General features: G+C 38.4%; 1 protein-coding gene across 1 annotated transcript in view; it reads left to right on the forward strand.

The window, feature by feature from the left end:
• l(2)34Fd (nucleolar protein 10 lethal (2) 34Fd) overlaps positions 1 to 21,060 on the forward strand; it is a 282,114-nt gene that overhangs the window by 182,090 nt on the left and 78,964 nt on the right. The window contains exon 13 of the mRNA XM_090381757.1: positions 15,840 to 15,918. Coding sequence (XP_090237883.1) covers positions 15,840 to 15,918 — 79 coding nt within the window. The remainder of the gene's footprint in view (positions 1 to 15,839; positions 15,919 to 21,060) is intronic.

The raw sequence follows: 21,060 nt of genomic DNA on the forward strand, positions 1-21,060 counted from the left end.
AGAAATAATCTTAAGCTAAGGATTGGGCATACTCACCTCACTCACCTGTGTCTATTAATGAATGACAGTGCTTTGCAATGCTCATCATGTCATGTACAACTGACTGTTCATCATTTATTAGTGGACTGTCCACCTTTTCTCAATATATGCTCAAACACCTTTAAATCATTTGCTAATGCACAGTCATCACTAACATTATTGCAAATTCTTGGAGATGATCCTAATGAAAAATAACTGTTTAATTTCCCAATTTGTATAGGAATATATCATAAAATGTAATAGTTATTTCGTATTACCTCTGGAAAGACACAATATGGCCCAGGCAGCCTTTGTGTTGTTAACAACAGCAACAACCCATAGGGAAAATATTTTCAGTTTTGTAAGAGTGGCAGAGTCCCCAAAATTAGGGGAAAATGCCTACCTTCTGGAGATATTTTAATAGGAACCAAAAGTGAAAACATTCAGAATAGTTTTGAGTCACCTCTGTCATGGAATTCCAATTACAGTTTCCCCTGATAAGGCATTAAAATTCATCTTGCAGCATGATCTCCAAGTGGAAGCAATCTGTTTTGAAATTCCTCAAGGAGTGACAGCTGAAAAGAGAATATTTGTGCATAAGGATATGAATATAGTAGCCACTAGAAACATCATTCTTTCTTTCAAAACGGGTGATTTTGTGATCAGGTGCCTTTGCCAGCAAATTTGCACTCTCTCTCTCTCTCTCTCTCTCTCTCTCTCTCGAAGAAATAAAATCATTTCCTAGTTTAAAGCATTATACTAATACTCAAATGAATAAAGAAATCACTTCATTGGATCAGGAGGAAAAGTAACCTTTCTTTCTTCCTTTTGTTTTTATTTTATTATAAACCCACTACTGCTTGGTCACAAAGTGGCACTTTTCCTTTCTCATGGAGAGCAGATCATGGGGTCAATGATATACAGGGATTTTGCTAGTAGGAAACAGGAGGTGATTATCCCTTTGTATAAGGCAATGGTCAGGCCATGCTTTTAGTACTGCATACAGGTCTGGAGGCCTCATTTTAGGAAGGATGTAGAGTTGCTTGAGCGACTACAGAGAAGGGCAATAAGATTGGTGAGGGGGAACAAAAGAGTGGTCTTACCAAGAAAGGCTGAAGGTCTGCAAATTGCAGCATCTGGACGCTCGGCACTAATCTGATTGTGGATATATAAGACCTTGAATGGGTTTAGCAGGCTCAATTCTGATGAATTCTTCCTCTTGCTGAAATTACGAGCATGAGGGGGCATAAATTCAAATTGAGAAAAGACAGTTGTGCTGAAATTTGCCTTTAGTCAGTGGGTAGTTGATTACTGGAACAGACTTTTCACTGGTCACTCACACACTAGTCAGACTTTTGTGGATTTATTGGATGATTGTTTTCTGCAGCAGCATGTTCGAGAGGCAACCAGAGAAAGTAATACTCTTGATCTGGTTATCAGCAGTGATCATTCATGTATTAGGAATTTGCAGATAAAAGAACCACTAGGTGGCAGTGATCACAGTGTACTGACGTGGGATTTACTTAAATATTTAATTACCATCAGGGGTGAAGGAAAGGGTTTTTGCTTCCGTAAAGGCGAGTACAGTGGTCTCCGACAGTTTTTAAATTCTGTACAGTGGGATCAACTGACGATGTTACCAACAGTAAATTCTAAGTGGGAAGCATTCAAGGAATTAATCGTGGAAGCTACTAAAAGGTTCATACCTATTAAGAAATATTGTTCAAGGTTTAGGCCTAAATGGTTGTCAAATGAACTAATGAGACTCGTAACAGAGAAGAAAAATGCATGGGATGCATATAAATTATCAAGCAACTCAGAAGCCTATGGCAGATACAAGTTAATCTGTAATCAGGTCACAAAGGAGGTTCGGCAGGCGAAGGCAGATTACGAGAAATCCTTGGCAAAAGATGCTAAGAAAAACAGCAAGGATTTCTTTACTTATATAAAAGGAAGGGGGATGAATCTGATTGGTCCACTTGACATCGATGGTTCGACTGTTGATGATCCTGCTCAGATAGCAAACAAACTGAATGAGTATTTTGCATCTACATTCACACGTGAGGAATTATTAAGGTTTGAAAATGACAGAAGGTTATCAAATTGTAGCAGGATACTTAATGATTTTGTAATAGCTGAAAGCAAAGTGGAGGAGAAATTGTTGAAGTTAAACATAAGAAAAGCACCTGGGGTGGATGGGATCTATCCAGTTATATTAAAGGAGGCAGCAAAGCAACTAAGCAAACCCTTAGCCATAATTATGAGAGCGTCCTTGGACTCGGGAGGTTCCCACGGACTGGAGATGTGCAAATGTATCCCCAATTCACAAAGGGGGATCGATGGGTGACACGAGTAATTACAGACCAGTTAGTTTAACTTCTGTTCCTGGTAAAATAATGGAGTCACTGGTTAAAGATGCATTGCAGGATCATCTAGACAAGACTGCAGCAATAATTCAGACACAGCACGGGTTTGTTAAGGGAAAGTCTTGTCTGACAAATTTGATAGGATATTGTGATGTGGTTACAAAGGAACTGGATGCAAAAAATAATTTTGATATCATATATTTGGATTTCAGGAAAGCTTTTGACACTGTTGCGCATGGAAGACTATTGTACAAATTGGAGCAGAATGGTATTAAGGGTAAGTTGCTACAATGGATAAAAGGATGGTTAAGTGGGAAAAGACAGAGGGTGGTAATCAATGGGTGCTGCTCTTCGTGGACTAATGTTATTAGTGGGGTTCCACAGGGTTTGGTGTTAGGTCCACTGTTGTTTTGTATATTTATCAATGATATTGATGAAGGTATATCAGGCTTAATGTCGAAGTTTGCAGATGATACAAAGGTTGGCAGGGTTGTTAATGACAGTAATAGCAGTGTGCTACTGCAACAGGATCTGGATAATTTGGGCAGATGGGTAAGAAGTGGCAACTGAAGTTTAACCTTGAGAAATGCAAAGTACTGCATATGGGTAGAAGTAACCCCAGAGAAACGTACCAACTGTGTGGTACTACACTTAAGGTGGTAGAAAATGAAAAAGACCTGGGAGTAATTGTGCAGGCAGATATGAAGTTTTCTGAGCAATGCAGACAGTCTGCCAGGGCAGGTCATGGGTTTTGTCAATGATATATAGGAATTTTGCTAGCAGGGAAAAGGAGGTGATTATCCCTCCGTATAAGGCAATGGTCAGGCCATGCCTTGAGTACTGCGTACAGGTTTGGAGGCCTCATTTTAGGAAGGATGTAGATTTACTTGAGCATGTACAGAGAAGGGCAACAAGATTGGTGAAGGGAATGAAGGGATCCTCTTACCAAGAGAGGCTTAAGTTCTGCAAATTGCAATGGCTGGAGACTAGGCACCTGCGCGGTGATCTGATTGAGGTGTATAAGGCCTTGAATGGGTTCAGCACGCTGAATTCTGATGGGATCCTTCCACTTGTTCAGATTACGAACCTAAGGGGGCATAAATTCAAATTAAGAAAGGACAGATGTAGAATAGATGTGCGGAAATTTGCCTTTAGCCAGCGGGTGGTTAATTGCTGGAACAAACTTCCATCTGTTATTGTGGAAGTTGATAGGTTGAATAAATTTAAGGAGGAACTGGACAGGCATTTGGAGGAAATGGTGTTTTTTTTTTTTTTTTTTTTTTGGCTGATGCTGCATAAGCTCATACACTTGCTTTCTTGCATCACATGCCACTACTACTACGTAAGTTGGGGAGCTCCTTATTGATTATATTTTACTGCATTTTTGTGCTTAGTGAAAGAAGATCAAGAGATAATACTATTATTAAAATTTATCTTTTCTCTTTTCTTCTTTTTTTTTTTTTTTTTTTACTTGAAAGCACTGAAGCTCTCAGCAGTTGGGGCTATTCTTTCCTTCCTTTACCAAAATGTAAATTAAATTTTGGCTGATGCTGCATAAGCTCATACACTTGCTTTCTTGCATCATATGCCACTACTACTACTACTACTTCCATTTGGAGTTGTGGAAGTTGATAGCTTAAATAAATTCAAGGAGGAACTGGACAGATGTTTAGAGGGAATGGATATGTGAAATTGTGTTTTTTTTTTTTTTTTTTTTTTTTGACTGATGCTACATAAGCTTGCTTTCTTCCATCACATTCCTCTACTAATACCAATAGTAATCAAAGCAAGTTACCTTAACTGCCATGTTAAAAGTTTATTTGCCAAACTCCTTATGCTACTACAAGTGCAAGAAGTTTGGGCACTCAGGGAGTGTTTGCAGAGGAGTAGCTGCCTGTGCCACATGTTGATCCACTGCACACACTAATACTGACTGTACAACCACAGCACCCAATTGTCCTAACCGCAAAGAAGCACATCTGGCATATTCCAAAGAGATTCCCTTTGGAAATCTGAAAAAAAGATAACAGCGATATAAAACTGAACACAATTCCACCTATTGAGAGGCCAAAAAATCCTTACCAGCCCCAAAAACTTATAAACCAACTTATGCCCACATAACCACAAGAAAAATATCAATTGCTAGCCAAACAGAGATAACTATACCACAAAGTCAATTACTGCCCGAGTGGGTAAAGTCAGTATTGACTGCCATACCAATAAACCAAATGACAATCAAACAAAGTAGAGCCACAAATATGCCAATTGCCGTACAGCCAGATGCTGTTTCACAGCAGAATACTACAGTATCTGATATAAACATCCTGATTCATACCAGACTACATGGACTTAGAAGATAGTTCATACCAAGATGACCAGATTCTAGAACTATTTGCTGATGAGGAAATGGATGCAGGGAATTTGTACTTTCCGAAGGGGGGAGGGGGTTGGTAAATTTGAGCAATATAAACCTTCAGCCTCTCAAAAACAATTTGAGGGAATTCCACTAAATTCAATTAATGCTTAGCAGTGAAACCATAGAAGCTATTGTAGTAATTTGACTGATGTCTGAGATTTCTCACAATGTGACCCTTTTGCCTATAGGAAGCCGGTCTAACTCCACATATAAATGGTTCCCCTCTGGAACAATGTAATATGCCAGCAAGCTCCTGTTGCATACCATCTGGCACATGGAGGGGTAGAGTTGATAATCAACTCTCAGATATCCTCAAAATCAATCCCACTAAAAACAACCCTTGAGGAAGTTGCAGCTTGCTTTAGCATTAACTTTTTTGATTATAGTCATTATACTTGCCCCCCCCCACCAAAATATAAGCTATGCCAACTTAGAAGAATTAGTGGTACAACTTCCTCAACCATACAGCTTCCTAAACTTCAACAGTCACCATCTGCTATGGGAAAATCAAAACCCGGACAAATGTGAACAGATTATCAAAAAATTACTTGACCAACACGATCTGATAATCCTCAATAATGTAACACACACTTATACATATCTTCAGGATCAACTTCAGCTATTAATGTCTTTCTGTGATCGGCAACCATCCTTTATTTGGATGGACTAATCATAGCAATCCACTGGGCAGTACCCTGTGATATGCTGCATTGATAGCAGCATTCCTCACTTTTTCTAACCAAATTGACAAATGGAACTTTTCCAAAGCAAAGTAAGGTATATACAGTACAAGCAGCTAGCAGTACTAGAAGAAACTTGACAATTGAATGTATATCTAACTAAATGTTACAGACAGCAGACCAAGCAATTTAAAAACAGTTCACAAAAATATTAGCATGCTAAAAGTTGTGTAATAATGAATACCATGCAGCTTAAAACGACAAAAACAGAGCATGGGATATTTTCTGGAAGTTCTCAACAACTGTGAATCTCATCTGCTTAAATAGGCTTGGGCAGAAGCAAAATTTATCAACCTTCCTATTCTCATTGTCAATATTTGTGGTGTAAACCAGAGGATGATGATGATGATTTGGTTTTTGTGTCACATTGGCAACTGAGGTGATAATGTGCCAAGTCAAAATTAAAGCTAATACGAAAATATTGATAGCCTTTATTATAAAGAGGCTACCACATCAAAAAGGTAGATATGATATACTATGGTAATAAGTTATATAAAAAGTATAAAATTATAATCTTAAATCTTTGTATATAAATTGATCGAGTGTAAAAAGTTAAAAACCAGACACGTTATCTCTGTTACCTAAAATCTGACTGAGTGTAAATGGTTCAGCCAGATTATTAAAAGTGCTAAAAAATGCTTCTCTAAAAATAGGACATTCAATAAAAACTTGACGAACAGTTAAAATAGCGTTACACATCTCACACATAAGTGGGTCATTCATCCTTGGCAAAAACGAGGGTTTTTTTTTTTTTTTTTTTTTATGAAAACCCCAAACACGAGAGGTATTAGAACCTATAGTACTCAGTACCGTGCTTTGGTTGGACGGAGCAATATGGCCTTAGTTGCTAATGCTCCTAAAAACCAAATAACAAACAAACAAGCTTTGGTTGGAGGTTAAGACGAAAGAAGATATTTGTTGAAATTAGACTTGAACTTCTGTAGACTGTAATTTTTAGGAAATACGTATGAAGGAAGGTTGTTCCAGAAAACGGCAGTTGAATGAATAAACGAGGAAGATGAAAAGTTGGTTCTGTGATTTTGAAGTTGGACAGTAAATGGATGTTGGTTGGTGGCGGCACGAGTTCAGACTGTTTTGAAAGATAGAGCGGGAATTATAGAAGCCAATTCAGAAGAACAGTGTCCATGGAAGTATCTATAGAAAAGAGTCTCTCCACTCGCTGTCTCTATGAGACAGCGAGTGGAGAGACTCTGTTAGATGAATCATTAATTAACCTAACTGCCCTCTTCTGAATGGAATCTAGAAGCCTGAGAGAGGTTTTGGGCGCACCAAACCAGATGTGGGAACAATATTCCATGGTAGGGCAGATTTGCGATTTCTACAGAGTGAACAGCTGTTTGGAAGAAAAGTAACGCCAAGAGCAAAAGAGAAAACCAAATTTTTTAGATGCAGAGGAAGCAATATTTGTAACGTGCTTGTGCCAAGAGAGATTAGAAGTCAGGGATTTCTAATCTCTCTCTGGATAGGATTTCCAGTCAATGGAAGAAGGTCTTAATATACAAGAGGAAAAAGAGTAGAGGAAAGTACTGAACCTTGGGGGACACCAGCATTAGTGGAGAAGTTAGAAGACAAGAGAGCCATTTACCATCACCCTCAGTGAGATCAGAGAGAAAACTGGATAACCAATTACAAAAAACAGTTGGCAAACCATAAGATGGAAGCTTGTTTAGAAGTCCTTTATGCCAGACATGATCAAGAGCCTTTGAGATGTCAAGAGCAACTGCTTTTGTTTCACCAAACTTTTACATTGAATTTGTCCATAAATGGGTAACATAGGCCAGAATATCACCAGTGGATCGACACTGATGGAATCTATACTGGCGATCGTTGATCAGACAGAAGGTTTCTGGGTAGTTGGCCGCGGTTAATTGATTTCTCAATTACTTTAGAAAGAGTAGAAGTAATTGCAATGGGACGATAATTGGATGGGAGGGATTTGTCACCCTTTTTAGGAACTCGCTGGATATGAGCAAATTTCCAAGCAGAAGGAAAAACACCTTTGGAATAAGAAAGTGAAAAATGGCAGCAAAGAACGGGGGTGAGTTCAGGAGCACAGGTTTTGAGAACAAGTGGAGAAATACCATCAGGACCTGGAGCTTTCTTAGCATCAAGATTCGTCAGTATCCTTCTGACATCCTTTTGATGGAAGACCACAGGAGGCATTGAATGCAGCTTGTTGGGAATGGTGGGAGGTGTTTTACCAAGATCGTTAATACATGAGTTGGAAGAAAAATGGGATGCTAGCAGGTCAGCTTTATCCTTGGCTGAAGTTGACAACAGAACCATCTGGTTTTGACAAAGGTGGGAGCAGAGATGGGCAAAAGTTGCGGCCAATAGCTTTGGTAGGAGACCAGAATGCTCAGCTACCATTAGGGCAAGAAGCAAGTTTTCTACTCTTAGCCTGTTCAAAATCTAGTTTGGACTGATTAATAACTGCTTTACAATTATTGTGAGCTTTGTTGTAGGCAGAAAATGAAACTGAAGAATTGTAAACAAGCCAATTACTATATGCAACGTTCTTCTCTTGAACAGCCTTAGCACATTTATTGGAAAACCAAGGTTTAGATAAAGGACAAGATTTTAAAGTGGAGTGTGGAATAAAGGAATCCATTCCTACAAGAATAATTTCACTGACACGATCTGGGCCACCGAGTGCCAAGCGTTTTTCTCTGTGCGATTTATAGAGCTCTCTTTGAAAACAATATAGTTTTATTTCTTTTCTCGTGTGATTTTCTCCTGTTTTGTTCACATCAAGTTACTTTGCTTGCAAAGTCAGAAGTAAGAACCCAGAAAGGGAAGCCACCTTTCTTTCCTTAGTCTTCATATCAAATACTAACCACTCTACTAACTTCAATATCCGCTTGGTCACTGGTGGCACAGCTCCTGCCTCCACGCGATGGAGCCGGTAACCTTGGGGGGAAATCCATCCCTCGGGGCTAAAAGGAGAAGAAATGGGAACTGATGTATTTCCACGTTTCCACGTTTAGAGCCTAAGAACTCTCAACATGACAATGACACCGACCATGACTTCTCTCTTTCAAAGAGACTTAAAAAGGACACAAGGAATCAGGAATCACCAGCTTTCTTCATAGTTCATTCTTTGTTGTTCCAACCTGTGAGCAAACTCTTTCCTTTTATCATCCAGAGATGCCTAGAAAATGCTGCAGGTTCACCAAAAATGGTCAAACGTCTCCAATCAGATTTACTGATAGACATCTCACTCAAGACGTTCTGCGTTACTATTACAACTAACTTCTTTAAGTGGAATACCGAGTCAGGTCACCCCACACAGTGATAGTGATCTCCGAATGGGATCTTTTAAACGTTTCTGAGGAAGAAATAGTCCAGGAGCTAAAAGAAAAAAATGCGTCTCATGCAAAATGAATCATGATCAGAAAAGACGGCAACTTAATTCCTACACGAAACATAATCTTAACCTTCAGTACACCAAATCTACCAGATTCTGTCATTGCAGGTTACTTGAACTGCAGCGTTAGGCCACGTATTTGGATGGGAAGGATCTGCAAAAATCGCACGCAAGTAGAATGTAAGGCTCCAACACCACAGTGTCCTAATTGTAGTGGCAAGCATCCAGCTTACTCCAAAGATTGTGATCTATGTAAAAAAAGTACAAAAATATAAAATTGAAAATAATATCTTACCAAGAAGCGAAAAAACAGGTCAACTTAAGTATACCAAAATGCACTTATGCTTCTACCATTCGCAGACACGAATCAGTGGCATGTTAGACAGAAGTATCCATCTCTCCAAAAATATCAATATCAGACAGGGCTCGATCAGTACTCTCGGTCCAGCATCCATATAAACCAAATTCAGTAGACCAAAGCAATAATACGCCACTCACATTTCCATCCCAGAGACCTCTGCGTTGTCAGGTAGCAGAAAATTTGCAAAGATCGTATCCTGTTGAAGCGAAAGAATCATGTCTAACAAGTATGGATACAGATGATAGTATCGGCCAAGAAGAACTGCTTGAAATACACGCAGAAGATGATATGGACGATAGCAGTGAACCAGGACATCCCACTTTTACCCGAAAAGAAAAATCAAAACCAGATCGTCATAAACAATCAGCTTATAAAAAGCAGCCAGATACATCTTCCACAAACAAAACCAAATAATGGAACACATCATTCAGTGGAATTGTAGAGGTTTTTGCAGCAATATCGATGATATCACTGAACTGATTCACTGCTTCCATCCTGTTGCCATGTGCCTACAAGAAACCAACTTGACGCCACAAGTTTCCCCTACAGTCAAAAATTACACTATCTTCAGACAGGATAGATCCGACACTGATAGTACTCATGGAGGAGTAGCCATTCTGTTGGACTCGAGTTCCCTCAAGATGCATTCCATTGCAAACTTCCTTAGAAGCTGTTTGCGCATGCATAGTAATTGGAATCACTGTTACATTAGTTTCAATTTATCTTCCACCTAATCGTCCATATTCTATTCAGGAAATCGAAGATCTTGTGTTGCAACTACCACCTCCCTTCTGTCTACTAGGTGACTTTAATGCTCACCACCCATTATGGGGTTCCCCTAGCTTAGACAGGTGTGGTAAGCTTATTGAAATGTTGATAGACAGACAGAATTTAACATTGTTGAATACTGGCTCTCCTACCTATGTTCATTTTCCAACTGGATCAGCTTCCACAATAGACCTTTCCATTTGTTCTCCAGTGCTTTATCCAAGTATCAATTGGGTAACTCTTAATGATCCTCACAACAGCAATCATTTTCCAATAATATGCAAAATTCAAACTTCCTGTTCATCACCAAGAGATAATCCAGTAAAATGGAAATTTCCAAAGGCTGACTGGATAAAATACAGCAGGTTTGTCTTGTTCGACAACCATATCATACAGTGCTCTTCTATCAACCATGTTACTGAACACATTACAAACCAAATTCTAACAGCCACAACCGCTGCATTCCACAATACCATCAGAAAAAGGCAAAAATTAAATTATTGGTGGAACGAAGAGTGCAACAATGCAAAAAAAAAAAAAAAAGAGAAAAACAAAGCATGTAATCAATTCTACAAACATCCAACCACTTCCAATCTTATTAATTATAAGTGACTTAGAGCAAGAGTCCGTTATGTCAAATGAAAAACAAAAAAAGAATCTTGGATTAAATTTGCTTCCTCAGTTAATAAAAATACAGATATCAGGCTGATTTGGAACAAGATAAAACTTAAATGGCAAATTTCCTCCATCATCTACTCTACTAATTAACTGGAATGGACAGGAACTCTCTACCCCTGCAGAAATCGCAAATGCACTAGGATCTGTATTTTCTCAGTTGTCCTCCTCAACTGCTTATGATCAATCATTTCAAAAAATTAAAGATGTAACTGAAAAATCCAAACTGAATTTCACTGACAGATGTGCATTAACATATAATCAACCATTCACCATGGTTTAACTGCAGCATGCTCTTACCAACACAAGGAACAGTGCTGATGGGATATTTTATGTAATGCTCAAAAATTTAGATCCAAAATCACACTTATCACTGCTCATCTTCTTCAATTGAATCTTCACTGAACATACTTTCCCAAGCACCTGGCATCATTCCTACATACTGGCTATTCCAAAACTCGGTAAAAACTATTCTGTTCCTCATAACTACAGATCAATTTCACTTACCAGCAGACTGCTGGTAAGTGAAAAAAACCTTCGAAAAAATGATTCATCGCCGTCTGACTTGGTATCTTGAGTCCCAAAATTTAATCAATAACAATCAGTTTGGATTCAGAAAAAATCAATCATAATTGGACCTTATGATTAAAGCTGAAGCAAACATCAGAAATGCATTCATCAAAAAGGAGCATCTCGTTATGGTCTGGATATTGAGAAAGCCTTTGACACCACATGGCAATTCGGCATCTTAAAGGATCTACATTCTCTTAGCCTGAGAGGAAATTTGCCATATTTCATCCAAAATTTCTTACAACAAATATCCTTTCAGGTTCATTATCAGAGAACTCTCTCTAAAAACTTTTTCCAGGAAGAAGCAATCCCTCAAGGGTCTGTTCTCAGCGCCACTCTATTTGCAATTAGAATTAATCACTTAACTGAACTCATTCCGAAAACAGTGGACTTGTATCTTTATGCCAGTGATCTCACAATCTCCTGCCATTCTCAAAACATGAACTATATTGAGAGACAATTGCAGATATCAATAAATCGGATCCAGATTTGGATGACACAAAACGGTTACAGACTATCCAGCCAGAAATCGACTGCCATTCACTTCTGTACCATATGTAAAATGTATCCTGATCATGAATTTCAATTAGATAACCATCCTATTCCAATAGCAACTATCAGAAACACATTGAACATCTCCAGACAGCTTGTCAAAAAAAAATTAATATACTTAGAGCCTTATCAGCAACAACCTGGGGAGCAGACCGTTACACCTTGCTTCACTTATATAGATCCATAATCAGATCTCGATTGGACTACGGCGCGCCTGTCTTCGATTCTGCTAGGGATAGTGCTTTATCTCGCCTGAACCCTGTTCAACATTCAGCTCTTAGAGTAGCCCTAGATGCATTCAGAACATCTCCAGTGCAAAGTCTGTATGTAAAAGCCTATGAAGCTCCTCTAAGCATCAGAAGAAAGATGTTATTACTGAACCATGCAACCACGACCTTTTATAGAAATAAATCACAAGAAGGTTAATGAAACTAGCAGAAAACTGGAATATACAACTCAATAAAGTCCACCAAGAACCTATAGATCACATTCCTCCATGGTTTGTCATCATGCCGTCTTGTGACAGTTATTTCCGCCAGTGGGGAAAACATTCCTTAACGGATAATAACATCCAACAACTGCACATTGCACATATACAATGTTATCCTGACTTCTCTAAAATATATACTGATGGAGCAAAGTCCGACAGTGGAACAGGTGCAGCAGCGGTATTCCACGATGCTACCATTTCAATATCACTTCCGACAGAATGCAGTAGTTACACCACTAAATTATATGCCATAAAGCTTGCTTTGGAAAACATTTTCCATCTCTCAATCCAGAAGAGCATAATCTACACAGACTCGCAAAGTGCTCTATTGGCAATGCAAAATATTTCCCCATCTACTCATCCATTACTACAGCTCATCAGATCAGAGTTGATTCATCTCAGAGATCATCGGCAAAAGGTTGTCTTCTGCTGGATCCCAGGCCATACTAGAATACCAGGAAACGAAATTGCAGATGCTGCTGCCAAGCATCCATCCAGCACAGCCCCAATGAATTTTCTGGTCCCGTTCAGTGATTTCAAAATGCATATATGAAATATATGTAAGGAACGATGGACACTTCAGTGGCAAATGCATATACATTACAAACTCCTTGAAATTAAACCTGTACCACAATTATGAGCCTCCAATTTCCGCACAAACAGACAAGAAGAGGTAGTCCTGGTGAGAGCCCAAATAGGCCACACTCATTTGACCCATCTAGTCCTGTTATCGGGTAAGGACCCCCCCCCCCACACACAGTGTTTACACTGCCACAGGCCACTCACAATAAAACACATACTTCTGGAATGCGCCTTGTATAACAACTCTCATTTAACTTCATTCACTTCTCTCTCAAACTTACAGGAATTGTCACTTAGCCATATCTTAGGTGAAACTTCAAACCTTACAGAATTTTTCTTCTTTCTGAAACGAATAGGTTTATATAACTGTTTCTAACTTCTTCCATAGAAGCCAATAAAACTAGTATTAAATATTATGATAGGTGCAATATGGCCTTAGTAGCCTTTGCACCATAAAAATCGAAACACAAAAACGACACGATCTGAGCAAATGTTGACATCAGAAGTTTTTAAACAGTAATCCGACCAAGGAAAAGAAGAAAAGAAATCTTGCAGGTCATCCCATTTTGCATTCTTGTAATGCCAAACAATACGAGGTTGGGAATAGCCATGAGATAAAGGCCCCATTGGAGAAGAGACAATCACCAAGTTTTGATCTGTGGTGCCTAAAGGACCACTCACTTCAACCGTGTACTTAAGGGGTTGTTTGTGGGGAAAAAATCAAGCGTAATGGCTGTATAGTTAGGATTGTCTGGTATTCTTGTAGGTAAATGAACAATCTGTGCAAGGTCATTAGTAATTACAAAAGCCTCAGCATCTCGACCAGTTGGGTCGGTGTGACTAGAAAACAGAAGCCAGCTGGAGTTATGAACATTAAAATCACCAAGGAAAATTACCTCACTGTTAGAAAAGTTGGACTGGAGAAAGTCAAGTTGCAAAGAGAGGAAGTCAAAGAGCTCCAAGTGATTAGTGGAGTTGGGAGAACGGTAGAGACAACAGATGAATTTGACACAATGAGGTAGAGAGATTTTAAGCCAGAGAAGATCGAAAAGAGGAGATTCCAAATTACCAAGTCTGACAGGGAATATCGAAACAAACATATGCACAACTAGATGTTAGATGACTATGACCTATGCGGAGCCGAGCAAGAACAACTTCCTCTCTTCGGACCCTGCGTAAACTAGACTGTTATTGCATGATTACAGGCTTAATGTGATGTAGTTTATTTGCTGTCTGTCCATGCCAAGAGACTTGCCATTGGGAATATAATTTAGAACATATTATTTGCCTGTAGTCTGTATAGGGGACTGGCAGGCAATGATTATCCAGGGAAATGGCCGATTTAGCAGCAGCAGCTAATTCATTTCCTTGGATCCCAATGTGGAAGCAAATGCCAAATTATGATTCAACGAGAGAACAGTTTATGCATCTGCCAATGCATCTGCCGGATGCGGGTTGTACCTCATCAATAGTGGAGCCTGTAACACACTTAACGAGTCACTATAAGTCATATACCTTTTGTAATTGCTATTTATAATGAAATCAAGAGCTATTTCTATTGCATGCTGCAGCAGTATAAATGCTATTTTGTTGTGAGATCTTAATGGATAATGTTTTGTGAGGAAATACAACAGCAGATCCCACATAAGATTCTGACTTCAAGCCAAAAACTAGAGGAGATTGCAAATACTTTGAGCAAATCATTCATGAAAATCTCGGCTAAGACATCCTTTTTTTTTTTTTTTGGCATGCTGCATAAGCTCATACACTTGCTTTCTTGCATCACATGCCGCTACTACTACTACTACTATTTCGGGTACACAAAGCATAAGGATAAAAACATTTGATCAGTTTTGACTGAGCATCTAGTGCTGCATAATCTCTCCTTCACAATGTTAAATTGCATCATTCTCTTGCCTCCATCAAACTAAATGCAGCAGAACTAGATAGAAACATTGTATCATGATAGCACAACTTACTAAACCATTCCTTAAGGCATCATTACATCTCTGCAATCAAAAATATTTAGTATTGCTTTTATTTTGACTTGGCACATTGTGGCCTCAGCTTCCAGTACATCATTAAACACCAAATCCAATCAATCAACAAATTTATTGATTCCATCAGGGCATTGTAGTTTGTAGGTGTGCTATACCACATTACTCAGCATATAATGAGCTGTTTCCTCTGCCTACAGCACGTGGGTATTGGAATGTTGTCTTCTCCACAAATTGGTAAGGCAGCAAATATAGATGTTAAGCAACTCTTGGAATTTAATATGAATATTTTAAATTTTAAACATGACAAGGAAACCACATTTTCTAGTAAATGTGCAGTGTTTATACCAAGGAGATTTTTTTTTTTTGTCCGCATTTACTGTATTGTTCCCATTCATTTATTCAGTTAATGCACTGCTAGAAACTATACTTCTAGCACTTCACCTAATTATATGATGATAACGTGAAGTACGTACGAAAGGGGGAGGGGAATGGAATAGTTGAATTTCTGTCTGCCCAATTTTCATGAAATTTGGTGTTGCTTGGCAAAAGTTTCTGTACGAGCCTAATATAAAATTCAGATTATTATTTGATTGATATAGGGGTGTGTCACCCTTGTGAGTTTTGTCTGTAGGGACTATAGAGGTTTGTGCACACGGGCCAATTTGTATTGCTGGCTGAAAATCCCAGAATAGTTTCATATGAATTTGATAAAGAGATGGAAAGAAAATTTTGATTTCACTTTATAGAACAAAGTATATATTACTTATAAAGAAATATGAAAGATTTTAAATACAGCACTATATAAGAATACATATGGAATAGAAGGAAATTATTCAGTATAACTGTGTTTTTTTTTTATTATACACACACAAACATATCTTTAAAATATTATGATTTATTTTAATTACTTTAGAGTCTTGGACCAGCACCTCGCTGGTGTACCTTTTTGGATAACATAACAGAAGAACTGGAGGAATCTTCACATGATACAGGTGTGTTTTTATAGTTTTACATTATTATTGATTCTAAATAAGATAACAATGGAGAATACTAAAATTTGGTTACTTTTTTGCATGCTACTTCAGACTTTTAGCATAGCCTAAAATATTGAAATCTTGAAATATTTTTTCTATCACTGTTTTGGCAAAAAATAATAATAAATAAAATAAAAATAAAATAAAAATAAAATAAATAAAATTAAAAAAATAATAATAAACAAAATAATAATAAAATAAATTAAATTAAATTAAAATTTAAAAAAATATGTTTATGTAAATATTGGAAAGGTCTAGATTATTTGTTAATGTCTTTTCAAGCAGGGCTCTGGTAGACAGTTGTAAAATGAAGATAGGAATCTTCTTTTCATTTTTTCTCTTTTTCATTTCTTTTTTCATTCTTTTCACCAACTTTTTATTCCATCCAACAAACAGATGTACCAGTCTTAGAACAAACACGCACGCACGCACATGCAATTTACATGATATCATCACCTCACAATGTCACGTAAATGATGTATTTGAAACATACATTTAAAACAAACCCAACTTCGATTCATCAGTATTATTATCTGTAGGAAAACCATCCAGTAAGCACTTCTTGTCAAAGCCAACTTTCTACCAGACATATATTGATGGATTGCCCTTACCTACACTTCATTCAAGCTGAAAGTAGATCCCAAAGATGAAAACTCAGCTTACATTAACTTATTAAATTCATTGATGCACATTGCATCAATGAATTTTTTCGCATATCTAAAGCATCTACAAATAAATGGCTTAATTTGTCTAACTATTAAAGGACTACAGCTAACTAGCAATAGAAAAATCTGTTGTTAGTTAGCTGTATCAGATTAGATTGTCAGATTATCAGTTTAGCCTTAAGGCCTTTGCAGCACCAACAATAACTATTTTCAGAAGAATTGCTAAAACATTATTTCATTCTTATATTTCCTAGTAATAAAATAATAAAGGCAAAGATCCTAATGCTAGTCAAAGAAATCTTTGCATAAACTTACATACAAAAAAGAAAGAATTTGTTGATGTTATTGAAGTGTGTAGTAGCCATATTGTGATTTATTGAAGAAATGAAACATTTTATGGGCAAATCACATGACACAAAAATGTGGTGCAATATACAACATATGAGCAAGTCAGGAAAGTGGTTAATGCAGCCTGATGATTTGGCATAACTTACACTAAAATGTATATCATAATTTCCACTGATAGAAACTTTTCATTTCAAACTTCACATTTCAAGAAACTTTTCACCTGCTTTCATTTGGAAAGAACAAGATTTTATTTTATCTGCCTAATAATTTCCTGATTTCCATTTTCTTAAAGTTCTTATAATGACCGTATCACTGAAAGTCATTCACACCAATTGCCCTCCATTCTTGAGCTCAGAAAAATCAATCAGCTGTCACTCCCATATCGGAACCTTCTTACATCCCAGCATTGCAAAAAGCGAGCAGTAAAGTAACCACAGAGAAAATCCAACCACCAAAGATAGTATAAGAAAACACGGAAGTTGAAACCAAGGATGTACCTGATGAAAGCAGTCTTGGAAATCTTTGCCATGGAAGAAATGGACCCAGGGCAGCAACAATACTTCCCCAAAATGATAAAGCCAATACAAAAAATTAAGGCCTCAGCAATTCAGAAAGCAACCAATGTAACCAAAAAGCCCAAGTAATGGCTAAATTTACTGCAGTGGAATTATCATGGATTCCGACAAAATGCAGAAGACATCAAGGCCTCCTGCAAAAGCATGAACCAGCACTCTTTTGCTTACAGGAGAGTTATCTAAAGGCAAATGAATAACATCACAATTATCCATAATTATAGAATTGTGGATGACCCTGCGCATGGAGGAATGAAGCATGTAGCAATGCCAAAAAGACAAGAATAGATACCAGAATTTATTTTGCAAACACCCAACCACTACTAATCTGATACAGTTTAGGCCATAAAATTTAAGAATACAAGAGCCAAAGCTCGTTATATACTATGAATCAGTAAAAAAAAAAAAAGAAAGACATGGTTCTGGTATGCCTCGACTATATAAAGAACCACAGACATTAAAACAGTTTGGACTAAAGTCAGAAGAATTAATGAGAAATGCCCTTCTGTAACCCCAGGGGCTCACATCTGGTGAGTATGGGCTTGGCACACCCAGGATCCTGAGCTGGATATCATCATTCTTCTCTTTCTTGGTGATTCCTCTCTCTCTCTCTCTCTCTCTCTCTCAGCGTAACTCGGGATTTTTTTTTTGCTGGTGCAGCATAAGCCTCAGGCTTCCTTGCACCATATGGCTAATAATTATAATAATAATAACCACTTCAATATTACTTCTAAAAGGGAAGGAAATCCTTAATCCTCTTGAAATTGCCAATTACTTAGGTGAAACCTTCCAAACACTCTGAACTGTAACTGCCCATGAGCTAACCTTTCAGTCACAAAGTACAAGCAGAAAATAGTATGTAGTATTAAAATATCTGAATTTTAATACTACATACCAGCTTCCATATAATGTACGCTTTACCACGACCGAGTTACACAGAGCACTGTTACGATCAAAGAATAATGATATTGGCCCTGATTGAATCTATTATGCCATGTTATATCATTTGAGTGAAGAGTGTTTGCTGTGCATTGCGACCTATGGAAATTTGGAAAGGGGGGATCCTGGTAGTTGAGGGGGCTAGCTTCAATACACCACTTTGGCCCCTGCTTTGACAGGATGGGTGGTTCTAGAAGACTTGGCTAGGATCATTCGGCTAGTAGGTTTGCCTGTGAGGGTCAACCATGTCAATGCCATGCCTCTACCTTCATATTCCGAGGGATAGGATTCAGGCTAGCAGTGGTGTGGGTATAGTGTCTGGATAGCCCTGGCACCCCACTTCCGAGCACATATATTGCTTCCCAGGTAGTGGGCATCCGTTTGGGCTCCATGGTGGGTGGGGAGCCTGGGCACTGAACAAATACAAAATCTACTATGAATCCTGATAACTTAATACTTCAGGGGCTGCAACATGGTCCCTATCTGCAAATACAGATGGAGAGACAGATAGCGCTATTGCTGCAAAAAGGCAACGAACAAAACTATCATCAGGGGCTGCTGTCCCAAGGTTCTTAATTATTCATTCCACCAGCAAGAAACCTATTGGGAAAATGTCACCCTTTTTTATTCAAAAAGGCTTAGAGCGTTTAGCAGGTTCCCCTAAATCAGTTAAGAGGCTCCGTTCTGTAGACGTCTTAATTGAAGCAAAAACTGATAGGCAGTTGCCGACTGGGCTAGCCAGGTGGGTAAAATGCCTGCCTGGTAACCCAAAGGTCATGGGTTCGAATCCCGCCTCGAGTTTGGATCACAGTGAAAATACAAAAACTTTGGGAGGTGCATTATGACCACAGAAACCGATGCGCCAACAACTAACAAAAAAAAAAAAAAAAAAAAAAGATAGGCACTCTGAGCAGCTACTCCAAGCAACATCAGTTGGAGGAATACCGATAGCAGTGGCACCGTATAGAACACTGAACTCATCAAAAGGTGTCATTTCAGAGTGGGATCTTCTCAAGTTTACCGAGGAGGAAATCTGCTTTGAACTGAAACCATGGGAGTGATTGCCGTTAAGAGAATTAATGTGTGTAGGGATGGGAAACTTGTTCCCACCATTAACATCATCCTGACTCACCGACATCTACTAATGAGATTAAAGCTTGCTTGTATCAACTGTCCAGTGCATCCATATGTTCCAAATCCTTTATGATGTTTTAGGCACCTGAAATATGGACATTCTCAAATGGCCTGCCATGGAGTCCTTGCATGCGTTCGCTGTGATGCAAAGGACCACAAAAGAACATTATGTTCGGTCATAAAGCCCACCTGCATTAACTGCCAAGCAATTCCTGGAAATGAACTAGCGGACAGTGCTGCCAAATTAGCTCACCTACCACTCAAGAACAAGTGGAAAGTGCCTTATCAAGACTGTCGACCAGTAATCCAGGAAAAATGCATGTGCCAATGGCAGTTATCGTGGGAAAATCAACCTAACAATAAGCTTCGAAGTATCAAGCCAAACCTTGAGCGATGGCCTTCCAGCTTCAGTTCAATCCGACATCAGGAGGTAATATTGGCTCGTCTGTGAATAGGTCATACAAATATCACTCATGATTATCTTTTAAGAGGAGAGAGATACCCTCTCAGTGTCATCACTGTAATACAATGCTTTCAGTGAAACACATTCTTGTTGAATGCACAAAATATACAAGAGAATGCCAGAATCTTTGCACTTCAGTTCCCCCAGAAGATCCTCCTACACTTACTTCACTTTTAAATAATGAACAAATGTCTCAAACATTTATAATTTTCTCAAGATAATTAAAGTATATCACCCGCTTTAGTTAGTTAAAAAATTACTTTCTGGTAATTTTTTTTCCCATTATCTCTATTTGAGAAGAAATAGCATGCATACTTACCATATGTATGGCACACTATGGCCATAGTTGCTGCTGCGCCTAATAATGTTACCATCCCGTAGGCGTCTACAAGAGACAAATTTAACGCGGCATGTGTCTCTCTCTCAGTTAAGAATTATGCACATTTTAGGAAAAACAGAACTGCTACAGATATTGCTCATGGAGGGGTAGCCATACTCCTAGACTCACGAATACCTTGCAGACTCATTCCTTTACAAACCTCCATCTAAGTTGTTGCAACATGCATAGTGATTGGTATTACTTTGACACTTGTCTCTATCAGGCACCTCCGTAGCCAGGTGGGAAGGAGCAGCAGTGCGTAGCACACGCTTCTTGATTAGACCGGGGTTCGAGCCCGTCACCACCAAATACGGAGGATGTGGAAAGGTCAGGGAATGACCACCCCATATCCCGGAGCAATATGGCCTTAGTTGCTAATGCTCCTAAAAACCAAATAACAACAACTTGTCTCTATCTACCTATTGCCCAATCACTCCTATACCATCCATGAACTGGAAGATCTTATTCAACAATTGCCAACCCTTATCTGTTTATTGGCCGACTTCAATGGACATCGTCCATTGTGGGGATCTCCCAGTGCAAATGGACGAGGAGAACTTATCGAACGGCTTGCTGACAGACAAAATCCGACTATACTAA

Source organism: Mastigoproctus giganteus, chromosome 9 (genome assembly GCF_048544385.1).
Source record: "Mastigoproctus giganteus isolate SK-2022 chromosome 9, ASM4854438v1, whole genome shotgun sequence".
NCBI lineage: Eukaryota > Metazoa > Arthropoda > Arachnida > Uropygi > Thelyphonidae > Mastigoproctus > Mastigoproctus giganteus.